At 43.6% G+C, this 13,703-nt stretch overlaps 1 protein-coding gene across 1 annotated transcript; it reads left to right on the top strand.

Annotated features, from left to right (window-relative positions):
• Positions 1 to 234: 234 nt before the first annotated feature.
• trib1 (tribbles pseudokinase 1) lies at positions 235 to 9,191 on the top strand. The gene is made up of 3 exons (XM_008421965.3): positions 235 to 1,405; positions 2,729 to 3,021; positions 6,258 to 9,191. Exons 1-3 carry the CDS (start codon positions 1,088 to 1,090, stop codon positions 6,730 to 6,732), a joined length of 1,086 nt encoding a protein of 361 aa, XP_008420187.1. The 5' UTR covers positions 235 to 1,087; the 3' UTR covers positions 6,733 to 9,191.
• Positions 9,192 to 13,703: the final 4,512 nt, after the last annotated feature.

Consider the following 13,703-nt stretch of genomic DNA (forward strand, 5'->3'; position numbering starts at 1 on the left):
TTGTTTGTTTGTTTTTGTTTTATACATTAATCTTTTAAACGTTGTTATTTGCCTTGGGAATTGGGGATGACCAAATGCAGCTCAAACTTTTTTTATTTGGAAGTTTGACTCATCAAATTAAATCCGAATCGTCATCAACCAGTCACGCTTCAGGCAAGTGTTATGATTATTATAATAATTATTATTATTATCATTATTATTATTATCCACTCCCCACTGACTGCATAAGGCGAGGGATACGAAACGTGGCACCGTGCGTGGTGAGCTAAAAGCCGAAGCTGGTGGTGTTTGTACCTAAGAGGAGGAAAAAAAAAATCTAAAATACAAGTACAACATAGCGATGTAAGAGCAGAATATTACGAAACGCCTGAGTCAGACAACAAGTTAGAGATGGTTAATTATTGTCTAGGAGCCTGCTTAATGATGTAGGCATGATAAGGTTGACTGACACATGATCTCCTCATTCCTGGCAGCTGCTCCGGTTCTTGTTGTATCAGCGCAATCTCAGAAGTGAGCAGGAATGTGGAGACTCGCAGCGCCCTGTTAAAACTCCCTCTGCCTCATGCCCGCTTGGAGCGCCTTTCTTTTCTTCTTTCTTTTCTTTCTTTTTTATTTTTTTAAATACATAAGCTGGAAGGTAACAGTGGGCAGAATCATCACACAGACGGGCTGAGCTGGAGTCTGTGCTGTTACTGGATTGCTCAACGCTTGTGTCACCAGGAGGCTGGACTGGTCGGGCGGAGTGTTTGAGCTCAACATCAGTGGAGCGCACTCACTCTCAACCTCTGCGAGTGAGGCGGTCTCTTTTTTCCCTCTCTCTCTCTCTCTCTCTCCCTCTCTTTGTCTGTCTGTCTTTTCCCTTCTTTCTCTGTCGGAGCTTTTCAGGATTGGATTTTTTTCCCCCTCTCTCCCTCCTCACTGAAAGTACCTCTGAAGCGGCACGCAGAGCAGGACGTTGGATTTACTGGTCTGGTCTGAGAAGTCTCCGACGGGAAGAAATGGAGCGCACAGTTGACGTATTCTGCTAGGACGCATCTTGGAACAAGTGGACTCCCTCTTCTCTTTCTGATTCTCAATTTTGTCCTAAATGGTGAATCGGCCCTTCAGGATGAACTTGCAGTGCAGCAGCCCGGTGGCTCCCTGCATCCGCAGAGTCGCCCACAAGCGCCTGGACTCGGATGACCAGCCACCGGCGAAATGCGCGAGGCTGAGCGCCGATTCGGGGGACCCGCAGGGACTCTTCGGCACGTCCCCCAGCTCCCCGGTCAGCCCCGCAGCCAACCCGGTCCCCGCCACCCACCAGGGACCGTCCAGGATAGGAGCGTTCCTGCTGCTGCCCCTGGCGGACCGGGAGAGCCTCCACGGCGCGATGAACACCGACACCGGCGATGAGCTGCTGTGCAAGGTATGCGCAATCCAGGGCATTGTGCAATTTTCTTTCAATGAATGATGTTGCTCAATCGCCCCGTCTGACATGTTATCCGTATTTAGCTCACTTTTTTTCTTTTTTTTTTTTTTCAGCAAATGTCATTCTCACGCGAAATCTGTTGACACTTTGCGTAATAACAGCGGTGTTGCTTAATGTTTTTTTTTTTTTTTTTTTTTTTTTTTTGAGGGGCTTCATGAGGCCGTTTGATCAGCTGAAATAAATAACAAATAAACAGTGGCACGCCGACTTGCTTTGTGTTGTGGAAACGCACTCTCTCTGCCCGTCCTCAGCTCCACAGCTCCATACTGTCTGTCAACTCGGTGTATTTGCATAGACGTCACTGCAATACGCCATCCTGTGACAAACACACAGAAATGCAAACATGTATGGGAAAGATGGAAAGCGATGATAGGGATCTGCCCAGATAAGGAAATATCCCTGCGCTGCTCCACTTTTGTGTGTGTGTTTTCTTTTTTCTCTCTCTCTATCTCTCTCTACCCCTTTTTCCACTGTGCATAGAGTACAGTGGATGCGTGTGGCTTTGTTGTTTAATAAAAGTTTATCGCTTCATGTCTGAGTGACTCATTCGCAGAGGCGCATCTAAAAAGTTTTGCAAGAGGGTGAGGAGGGAGGCGGGGGGGGGGCAAAATGGGGACCACTAAAAATTCATGCTGTGGCAAATCAAAACGTCATGACAGAATCTACAGTTTCATGTTATGGTTGCACTTAAAACCTATCTGTAAAAAAAAAAAAAAAAAACGACTACGACATTTAAGTTTTTAATCAGCTGACTTGATGTGTTCAAACATGTATTTTGTTTCTTTAATAATATGTAGTGTCTTTGATTTTAAAATGCTGTAACTCTCTTTTTTTTAATACATGATCTTTTTGTGAGTGACTTATTTTGAAAGGGGCAACAGGAAGGACGAAAATGAAAGTACATAGAAATATAAATAAAGGAAAATGTTTCAACTCATGGCAAATGATTTTCGTTTTGACTCTTCAATTCTAAGAAAAAAATAGCCTCATGCATGAGTTGGCTGTAATTTCAGCTAATGTATAAAGGTGTCCAGTGCGTCCATTAGCCCACAGCATGATGACACACTACTGCTTCTTTTGACACCCTTTTGTGAAACTCTGTAGATATCCTGTTCTTTTTTTTTTGTTTTGCTTTGCTTTATAAATTCACCACTATATTTGCATACCTCACATGATAACTATCCCACTCTCTCCACTTTTCTCTGACCTTCCCACCCTGTATCTCTGCCCCTCTTCCTCGTTCTCCGATCCCTCTGCCAGGTGTTCGACATGGGGGTGTACCAGGAGAAGATCAGAGCCTACGGCGTTCTGCCGCCTCACAGGAACGTGGCTGGCATCAGGGACATCATCCTGGGGGAGCGCAAGGCCTACGTCTTCCTGGACAAGGACTTTGGGGACATGCACACCCTCGTGAAGAGCTGCAGGCGCCTGGACGAGGAGCAGGCCCGCAGACTGTTCCGTCAGGTGGTCCTGGCCGTGGCACACTGCCACCAGGCGGGCATCGTGCTCGGCGACCTCAAGCTGCGCAAGTTTGTCTTTGCGGATGAGAAAAGGTGAGATCAACTGGACAGGAGGCTGTTTTAGGTTGACTATGTGGGGAGATTAACAGGGCAGTGCAGGTGTTAGAAAGGAAGCTCTGTTAGCATGTTAAAAGCAGCTGATGTCCTAACTCCCTTAATACTCTCATGGTGTCTTTATTTAGTGTAAATCCACTCTGATCGGCCCCTGGCCAGGGAAAGTCTTTGATTTAAGCTGAAGATGGCACTAAACTCAGAAACTATGTTTAACCTTTTTTCCATGCTCAAAGAAAGAGCCAGTTTATATTTTTCCCTGATTTCCAATAAGGAATATTACTTTGCATGTCTAATTTCTCACCCAAGTGAATTAGAGCTGACAACCGGTAAACCTTTTCGTATGGTTCATGACTACATTAAAGTGACGGGTCCAAATTTTTAAAGCAAACCAATAGCTGAGTTGGCTGTAATCTGCAAATTCACCAATAGATGGCTCTATATTGTACACTTTCCTCCTTCAAGAAAGTAAAAAAAAAAAAAAAGAATACGGCGCACTTACGCTGCGCAACGTTCCTCCTTTCCACACTGGAAATTTGCTCAAGCACATTTCTTATTTATTTATTTATTGTAATTTTGATGTAACAGTGAGGTTATTTTGTTTGAATGGTATTAAACCTGAATGGCTGCAGTGTAGTGGCACATGCCAGTGAAAGCCCACGGCCAGCACGGCAGCAGCTGATACACACAGATCCGTGTGTTCGGATCTGGATGTGGGAACAGATAGAGTAGGAGGTTCTGTACTTGTGGAGGCAGACTGCTCAGCTTCCCAGATTTTCGCCTTCTCTGTCTGCCTCCCGTCCTCGCCTGCGACGTGTCCCTTTGTGTGCTCGCGTTCTGTTTGTTTTGCATGTGTATGTGCCTGCATGTGTGAATGTGGTGGGCGGCGGTTTTGGCAGAGCCGTGAGACGAGGCTGCTGAATGAGACGATCGTACCCTTCTGCAGGCCGTCGCATTCGAAAACATTTATTGCTTATTATTTATTAATAAATTACATCATAGCTGCGCCGCAGGAGAGCCGATGGCTCCGACTGGGTTTCATTCACACGCACTTTTCATGCACGGAGGAGTAGTTCTGATGCTTTGAACCGGCTCCCACACACACACACTCAACCCACACATATGCTTTTACTTGTGGGTGCTACGTTCCGTTCAGGAAATCACTCAAAACATTTTCCAACTAAATTATTTGTTGCATCTTTTAACCCTCCTGTGACACTGTTTCTTAGAAGCACCGGCTTATTTCGCTCTTCCACCGACGTTCCCAAACACACATTTCCATGAAGAATTATCGTCGATGAGCGTCTCCAGCCGTAACCTCAGGGTCAGCGGGGTCAGAGTGGATGAATAAGAGCGGGGAACCACTGAGAGGAGTCGAAGCAGCTTGTGCCCCTCTAATAGCTATACCGCTGCAGAGTGATGAGTCACAGTGTATATGTGCAGAGGAGAAGAGGAGGGAGGGCTGCACAGCTCTTTTTTCTCCACCTTAGGTGTTTGTTCATACATGCTGAGGTTTGAGCTAAATTACGAATAAAGAAGCTGCGATGCGTTCTTGCGCCGGCGATTTTCTTACCAAAAAACCTCAAACACACTCACACCTTAAGAACTTGGGCAAGGTATATGTCATCTCTGCGACATATACTTCGAGAAAACATTCTTCCAAACATCCACAGACATACAAGTGTTGTACGAATCTGTATGATCTCACTCTTTCCTTTGAACATTTCTGTAAAATCTACAGTTCGACACCTTCGGAGCCCTGATACATAAGCTGTGATGCAATGCACTGGTCGACAAAGCTGCTTTCCAGCCAGAGTCACGAAAAAAATTCACAACAATCTGACGAATGCTGTCCTCATTGACACACACAAGCACAAGCGGACGCACGCTCACATGCAGATACGGAAAAACAGAATGCAGATGGAGGAGTCAGTTTAGGGAAGGTGAATAGTGCTGAGAAGCATGCAGAGCTTGACTGCCGGACCAGCCCTCCTCTCCGTGCGTCACTGATGTGGCAACAGCCATTTGAGGGTAATTATGGCATGGCTGGCGCCGCCAGTGTGGGACCCAGGTGCAGATAGCCTGGGCTCGAGACGTAGCCGGAGAGAGGAGAGAAGATATGTTCTCTCAACAGAGGGGGATGACTCACTCTCTCCACTCCTTTAACTCTCTCTGTTCTGATTCTCTTTCTGCCTCCATCCCTCTTTCTCCTCCACCGACTTATCTCCTCCACTATCTGGCTGCTTGAATATCATTTGCTCTCCGCTCCGGTCCTTCTGGCTGTCACGCTTTCCGTGGTGATCTGTTTTTCTCCTCAGCTGCTCTTTTATTACCGCTGAAGGGGTTGCCCAGATTTTGCGCTAAATAGAAAATGCTTTGTGACTCTGTCATTTTCGCTTGACAAAAATCGATTCATGCTTTGAAAACGTTGCCTAGTCATCCCTGGGATGATGACGTTTTGTTTCCCCTGAAAATGGAAAGATGCTCACGCTAAAAGCCGCGCGTCGAACTAGTTTATTTTATTGATACACATGCTTTTCTTCAAACAGCCTGTGCTTACGTGGGTCTGAGCATTTTCGGCCCAGAACTGCTTTAGCCGTGCTGTAGTTAGTGTAAGTATTGTCAACCTCATCAGCAACTGTGTGTGGAGCATTGGTATTAGTTACTGATTAGATTCTTGCAGATGATGCAGACACTTTTTTTTAAATATCGGATCGCTATTCATTTATAAGAGTATCCGTGCACTGAGATTTAAAAGTCTTGAAGTCTTTCCTGGGGTTGAAACAGAGTAGAAAATCTCCAGCCCCCAGTTGCTCTGCTCCAGGACTAAATTCATGTCCCGTCATTTACATGCCTAAATATAGCTAGCAGGGTGTGAGTAAGGAAGGAGGAGAGTGCTGCAGTTTTATATTTATATGAGTGTTTATGTGACCGGGCTAGTGCCAGGAAGTTACTGGAAATTTGCTTAGGCAGCTCTGATTCTTAAACAAGAGTCGCTCAGTCGGTCTTGGGTCAGAGTGAGGTCACTGGAGGATGGTATGCAAATATGTGTGCTGCTAGTATCTAGACTGTCTGCCCATCTGTTGCTGCGCAGATTAAGGCTAAACAGAAGATGTCATAACACATAATAACTAAAGCTCCCTGATCTTGCTGTAGGTTTAAACAGAACGGGGTCTTGGCGTCTGAGTTCTAACGATTTCTCAAATTTGTTCCTACAGGACACACGTGAGACTAGAGAGCCTCGAGGACTGCCGCATCCTGGAGGATCCCAACAGAGACTCTATGTCAGACACCCACGGGTGCCCTGCCTACGTCAGCCCTGAGATCCTCAGCGGCTCAACGCCGTACTCCGGCAGGATGGCTGACATGTGGAGCCTGGGGGTCATGCTGTACACCATGTTGGTGGGTCGCTACCCGTTCCACGACCCGGACCCGGCCACTCTGTTTTCCAAAATCCGCAGGGGCCACTGCTGCTTGCCAGAAGGCTTGTCGCCAAAGGCCAAGTGTTTGCTCCAGAGCCTGCTGAGGAAAGAGCCTTCAGAGAGACTAACGGCGGCCGAGCTGCTTGCTCATCCGTGGTTCCACTTGCCGCCGTCGCCCCAGGATGTAGCGTCGGGTGAGCAGGAGGTGAACTCGGCGGAACAGACAGTGCCATCCTTTGAAGTGGAGGAGAACGACGACCTGTTCTGCTGACAGACGCGGCTGAGAGCCTGACTAAGAGACCAAAACAGATCTCTTAGGGGAGTCGCCATCGTTGTCGTTTTTGTACATTGGCACTTTTTAGAAACCTGTTTGTGTACTGGTACGTGTACATACAACCTCAAGCTTTCTACAGAAACTCACTGTACTGTATTCCCATGTCTTGTATGTGTTACTTTGCTAAGGGCATTGCTTACAATGGTCATTCATTGTGCAGTTGTGCATTTTAAAACAATAGTTGGTGCTAAAAGAAATCACAATGATTCAGAATTTGTCAGATCGTTTTTAAAAGAATATTCTCTGCAGGCTTCTGTGAGTGTATCACATGAATTTTAAACCTCTCTCTCTCTCGCATTCATGCACCTTCACAAAGCATTAGCTGAATCTTAACTGCGATGGCCAGGGCTGTTGTTCCTCTCACTCTCTGGCCAGGCTGCGGCTGACTCAATAGCTGACTCGAGGACGGTTTGAGCTCCAGCCCGACGTCCTCGAGCAGACAGTGACACAAAGTAGGAAAGATGGTTTAGCAAGGGACTCGTGTGTCACACTCAGCGTGACACTACGGAGGTGTCTCACTGCCAATCTGGCGATGTCTGAGCGAGCGGAGATCATTTACAAATCTCACACCATGTGCAGAAGGTTGAGAAAGGCAGGATGTTGCTGGTGTAAGACTTGTCACGCTCAGTCAGCAAATAATAGTGACACCAGTTCTGAAAGAAGTTCTTGTAAATAGCCGATAGAGTGGAGGTTTTATCTTGTTTGTGGTCATATATATATATATATATATATATATATATATATATATATATATATATATATATATATATATATATATATATATATATATATATATATATATATATATATATATATATATAGTGTGTGTGTGTGTGTGTAAAACAGTTGCACCGAGTGAGGAAATGTCCGCTCTGACCATGTAGCTGGTGCAGCCACAGCTGGGCACGGGCCAGTATGAAATTCTCACGCTAAAACGCTGGTTTGAATTTCTGTGTATTTAGGTAAAACCTCAATCAAGTAATCTGTCAATCGACATGATCTAAAAAAGGAAAGCACCGTTATTGCTATTTGGAAAGACAGGTTGAATTTAGTTGAATTTAAAGTGCTTATTGTCTATGAAATTACCCATTTTGCTGCTGGCTAATTCACATTAGCTGGCTATTTGCTGTGCAGCTCTTAGCTGGCCCATTGTACTTTTAAAACATCATTGCTTTGTCAGAGCAGCGGCTGCCTCTCTGTTAGGTCAAGCAGCGTGGCTTGCTGTTGTTTCAAGGCTAAAAATATTTCCAAGCAGGCAAATTTTCTCTTTTTGTAAGAACGTGAAGCAGCCTTCTTTTGGTTAGCTGAGCCAAAAACGTGAGCAGAAGTAGGCGAGGGCTTTACTGCCCTGCTATATGCTATTATAACCGGAGAAAACTCTACCCACTCTGGTACTTTCTCTCAAGAGGATTTCAATCCGTAGGAACTTAATGACAGGTGATTAAAATCGTAACTTTTTGAAACCTTGGTACACCCGGATACCAAAAAACTGGCCAATGCCAGTGCTTCGGTTTTTAGGAATAAGTCTTATCACCCAACACTAAGTTGTCACGGTAGTCAGAAACAGAAAGTGCCACGTTGCATTAAAAAATATAAATTTCTCTGTGAAGTGGTCAAACCTGTTCTTTCGAGTGTCTTTGGAACGTCACGTCAGTGATCAAACAAAGCCGGATAGTTGCGCCCGCATTTGCTGGGCTTCGTAAACCGAAAGAGACTGAGTTGGTCGCAGTCTGGCAATATACAATGTCTGTTGATGAGTCAGCGCTTAAACCTGTCAGTAGAAACTGACTCTGACCTTGACTCAAGGAATTTCTTCAGACCAGTTCACTTCTTTACTACTTTTTTTTAACTTTTTTCGATCGTTTTTTGTTGTTGTTGTTGTTGTTGTCAGGGACATGATGTACAAAGCCTAAAAGAGACATTCAAATTATTTGGTTTGTGACAAAAGAGTGGAGACTTCCAGGTCTACTTCACTCTGATACAATAGTCTTGACAACGGTACTGAATCTGGTACGTCTGAGGAGTGATAATTAACCTTCAATTTCCGGGTCATACAGTAGCTTTATCCTAAAAAAGAAATTATCCTCTCGTTTGCTGGAGACTGTAAGAGGCTAGTGACAACTTGCATTGTTCCTCACAAGGAAGTAATTTAAGAGATTTATGATTTTTGTTGCTTTATATATGTAGAGTGAGTCACTCATATGACGTGTAAAGTAAACTGACACGGGTGCACAATCTCCATATTGCACTGTGAATCATGTAGTTGTGACACAACCTGAAGGCTTCGTCAGCCCCTAGCGGTTACATGTGAGAGTTATATTCAGTGTACAAAGTGTGTAAATATGTATATTTTAAGTATATGTTGAATAATTGAATAAAGATCACATTTTTCCATATTCACGCGACTTGTTTTTCATTCCCTCTCTCCACCTTTGCAGCTCAAGTATGCGCCTTTAAAGGTTTTCGTAGTAGAAATTCTTTTTTGTTTGTTTGTTTGAACTCCTCATTGTCACAAAGGCCAGCAACACCTTTACTTCATCTGCTTCTCCAAAGAAAGAAAACAAGTGGAAAAACCTTTGACCGCTTAGTCTCCATCTCTTCCTCCAACCGGTTTCTCTTCTCTGACCTTTGCGTAATGCAACATTTAACTCCTCAAACACACAAATGTCAATAGCGGGTCAATGTCTTTTTCCTGGAATACACCAGGGAGAACGTTTGCTCTGTTGTGTTCTTTTTTTTTTTTGTTCTTTTTCCCCAATAACCTGAGATCAAGTCATTAAAAAACACAGCACGGTTTTTTACCTCAAACACATCTACTCTTTTCCTGCCTGCTCCACTTTTACTCTCGGATCATTTGTTTGACCTATAAGAGCTTGGCATGTCTCCACCCTTTGCGTGTTATGACTACCCGAGGCACGGCTGGCTGGGGCTTGCGTAAGTGTCGAGTGTATGTGTTCTTGTGCATACCTGCTTCCATGTCTGCGTAAGTGTGTGTGTGTGTGTGCGTGTGTGTGCATGTGTGTGCGTATGTGAGTGAGTGAAGAGTCAGATTAGGTATCAACAGGGTAGCTGAATTGTCTTGGTAGCTGGGAAGCAGCCAAAGCAACTACAGTATTGCCTAACTGAGAGTCGAGGTTCCGTCTCGAGGGATGACGGTAAAAATAAGGTGTAGGACGAGGTCATGTAATACATTTCTACAGGAAGCTCTTGTTTTGCGAAGGGATTTATTGACATATTAATCTCATAACCTTTAAAGGGAATGTAATCTTAAGCAAAGCGCTTGTCGGTGAGAGCTGAAATGGGTTTAGGAGTTGCGAAATCCTCTCAGGTGAACTTTGTGAAGTCATCCTCTCCCTTTGGCCACAAGCATAAACTTTATCCTTCCTTTAGGTCGGGGATCACTAAGGTTTCCCAACCACATAATCTTTCAAACAACAAACCTCAGTAACTTCCCATCATGTGCTATTCAGTGTTGCTTGAAGGTCACAAAGATCATCAGCAACTTCCACCATTTGCAATGTCAACATTTCAGAACACAGTGTTCACAAATACTGCAAAGGCTGTTGACACGCTACTGTTTTGATGTTTTAGGAGAAAGGTGTGGTTTGATTTGTCATGTGGAGGAAAGTGAAAGTAAAATATATTAACCTGAGATTGTTCGAGATATGGAAGCAGACAGCGAAGCACCTGTCTGAGCATTGTGTCTTTTCCTGGAACCTGTTGGCTCCGGATCGTTCCACTGATGCAATGGAAATATCATCCCTCTATTTGAGTGGCCCTCTGACCTGCTTTCATTTCATAACACAAATCCCTTGAGGAATGCTCCGGCCGAGCGCGGTCCGCCGTTCTGGACCGGATGCCACATAATGAAGGTGGTGTTTTCGCCTTTCATCCTAAATCAGAAACACATACCTGGGAAAACAGTGGAGCGGCACAAAATGAGAACTCTGACGCCATCTTGTGGAAGCAATACGAATAGCAGCTTCTCGTCCAAAACAAAAATCCTTCTGAACGAAGCCTCCGTTTCTTCAGAAGTTTGGATGTGGTGTGAAATATCAGACAGATATTTAATTTGCAACATGTAACAGAAGGACCAAAAGGAGTGTCCTTTTGTTAGTGTATTACAGCACATACACTAAGTCTCCACCCCTATAAAAAAAGACACTATGTATTTCCCACATTATATTTTTCCCATACGATTCACAAACAAATCAGGTGGAAGGGAAACAGTAAAAAAAGATGCAATAACCCAATTGGATAATTAAGCATCTTCTGACTGTGTTTCATAACTGAGGATATTTGGAGTCAATCAGCATCCCACACTCTGGCTTCCTGTTAGCACACTGCAAATAATGACTTTAACAGAAGGATGAAAAGGCGGAAAGGTCGGGATAGTCTTAGTAGGGCATGTTTTCCTTTGTTTGTAGTTTTTTCAGGAGCTGGAAAGATATTCATCGTCTCATTTTTTCCTAAATCATCCATCCATCCATCCATCCATTTTCTTACACCCTTGTCCCTTAGTGGGGTCGGGAGGGTTGCTGGTGCCCATCTCCAGCTAACGTTCCGGGCGAGAGGCGGGTCACACCCCAGACAGGTCGCCAGTCTGTCGTAGGGCAACACAGAGACACAGAGGACAAACAATCATGCACACACACACTCACACCTAGGGACAATTTAGACAGACCAATTAACCTAACAGTCATGTTTCTGGATTGTGGGAGGAAACCGGAGTGCCCGGAGAAAAAGCATGCATGCACAGGGAGAACATGCAAACTCCATGCAGAAACACCTGGGCCAGGAATTGAACCCAGAACCTTCTTGCTGCAAGGCAAAAGCTCTACCAACTGCGCCACTGTGCAGCCTTTTTCCTAAATCAAATTCAGCCAATTAAACACTGTGTGCACAATTTTGAGACTGAAATCTGAAATGTAGTCAATTTTTAAATCTGGTAATGGGGCAGCAAAAATGTCTAAATATGCTAAGTTGCTGTACCATGATTTAGAGTGTGAAGAAATGTTCTACAATGTTTTAGAAGCTAAAACAGTATTTGAGCAGCCATGAGATTCATACTAGGAAATGCAAAAAAGTAATACATTTAAACATTCTTGTAGAAATTAATCAAGTGACCATAAGAGGGTAGGATTAGTCAAATTTCGAATCGACACAGCCCTGAACATTCAAGATTCGTAGAAACAAAATACTGATGAGAGAACGGAGCATTGACTACCATCTCCGTAAAGGATAACAGGATTTATGGTGAACATATGACCTAAAGAAACAGGTAGTGACAGGTGTGACGATTCCCTCTGATATTTTTGTGCTGATTTGCCACAAAAAAATCCAATAAAATACACTGAAACCTGTGCAAGGGAACACTGTTGTTCATTTTATTTTAGGATTAACAAACAACTTGCAGCAGGAAAAGCACTCTTCCTCTCCCACCGTGAAAATGTAAAAAGCTCCATAGGATTATGCATATTTACAGCAACATATAGCAATAACTTTCTCAGCGATTAGACTGAATGTTTGTCAGTCACAACGATGCCCTGCTGGGGGTACAAATACCGATCTGTCATCTCGCCTGGGTCAACAGTCTCTGAAGAACACAGAGGAAGACAGGATTATATGAGTGCTTCTTTGATTGCGTTATCTCGAGTAAAGTGCCCCCTGGGGGACAATCTGGTCTCGTCATGATTGCTTAATATGAAAGGAATTGATATTCGGATGATGTATCTGTGAGGGACGTGACTCAGGAAGGTTTGTTTATTTGGATTTATCTCTTAGCAATTTAAAAACCTGCCATAACATTTCAGCAGTATTACGAAGGTCACTTTTCCCCCCCCCCCAACATAAATGTTTCTGACAACAATCAGCAGGTTGGCAGCAAGTTAAGGAGGGGATTTTATTGTGGACAGCTGCTCCAAAGCAGAGCATTGCACAGTAGCAAGACCAAAATCGTAACCTCCAAGGCCAAAACCAGGCAGTCCGTCTCCGTACTTTCCTTGCTCATGTCCTGCTTTCTTCTTCCCATCTTGTCTTGCTTTTCCTCCATTCTTTTCTCCTTTTCCTTTCTCCTGCCTCTTATCTTCTCCCTTCACTCCTTTCTTGTTTCCCTCCCTCCTCTCCTTTCTTATTTGATGCCAAAGCTCCTTTCTTTCCTCCCCCGTGTCCTTTATTACTTTCCCTGTCTTACTTCCAGTACTTGGTGTTTCCAGTTCCTATGTTTAATGCCTGCCCACTGTAGAACAATCTGCTTCTGCTTCTCTATTTAGTGTGTTTAACTGAACGTAAACACCTTTGAACTCTTGAAAGTTTTCTTTCATTAAACATGTGAGACCCTGTTAAAAATATTAAATATTAAACGTGATACAAGTGAAAGAGCTTCTGCTTAAGCTTTAGATATCTTTGTTAGAATATTATCTATTGCAATTATGTTATTCCTTATGATCAATATCCACTAAATGCCTAGTCAATGATAATAAGCACCCATAATGTAACTGCAATAATTTCTATATAAAAGTTAAAATGTCCAGTAGAGGGCAATATTTTCATGTTTTTAATAAGATTTAACTTAACCCATTTGCATGTGGGTTATGCAGCTTTTCTCCACATAAAAATGGTCTGGTACGTTCGTTAGTTATTTATAAATGAAGTTGTTCATGGATCTGCTTTTAAAAAAAATAGCAAAATCTTCTCTTGGGTTAAAAATGTAATAAACTACAACTTTTATGCTTGTCGCATTCATGCATTTTTAATTTACATCAGACATCTTCAAAAAGTTGCCTTTGCTTACTGTATGTTCACTCAGTGCATACATGTTTAGTTTAACTCCCAAACTGGATGAGGTGGAACGTTATCATGAAAAGTCATCCAGATGCGTTTTGTACCTTCTCAGTCCAAGGTTGTTT

The sequence above is a fragment of the Poecilia reticulata genome, chromosome 11 (genome assembly GCF_904066995.2).
Source record: "Poecilia reticulata chromosome 11, P_reticulata-male-v2, whole genome shotgun sequence".
In the NCBI taxonomy this organism is placed as follows: Eukaryota; Metazoa; Chordata; class Actinopteri; order Cyprinodontiformes; family Poeciliidae; genus Poecilia; species Poecilia reticulata.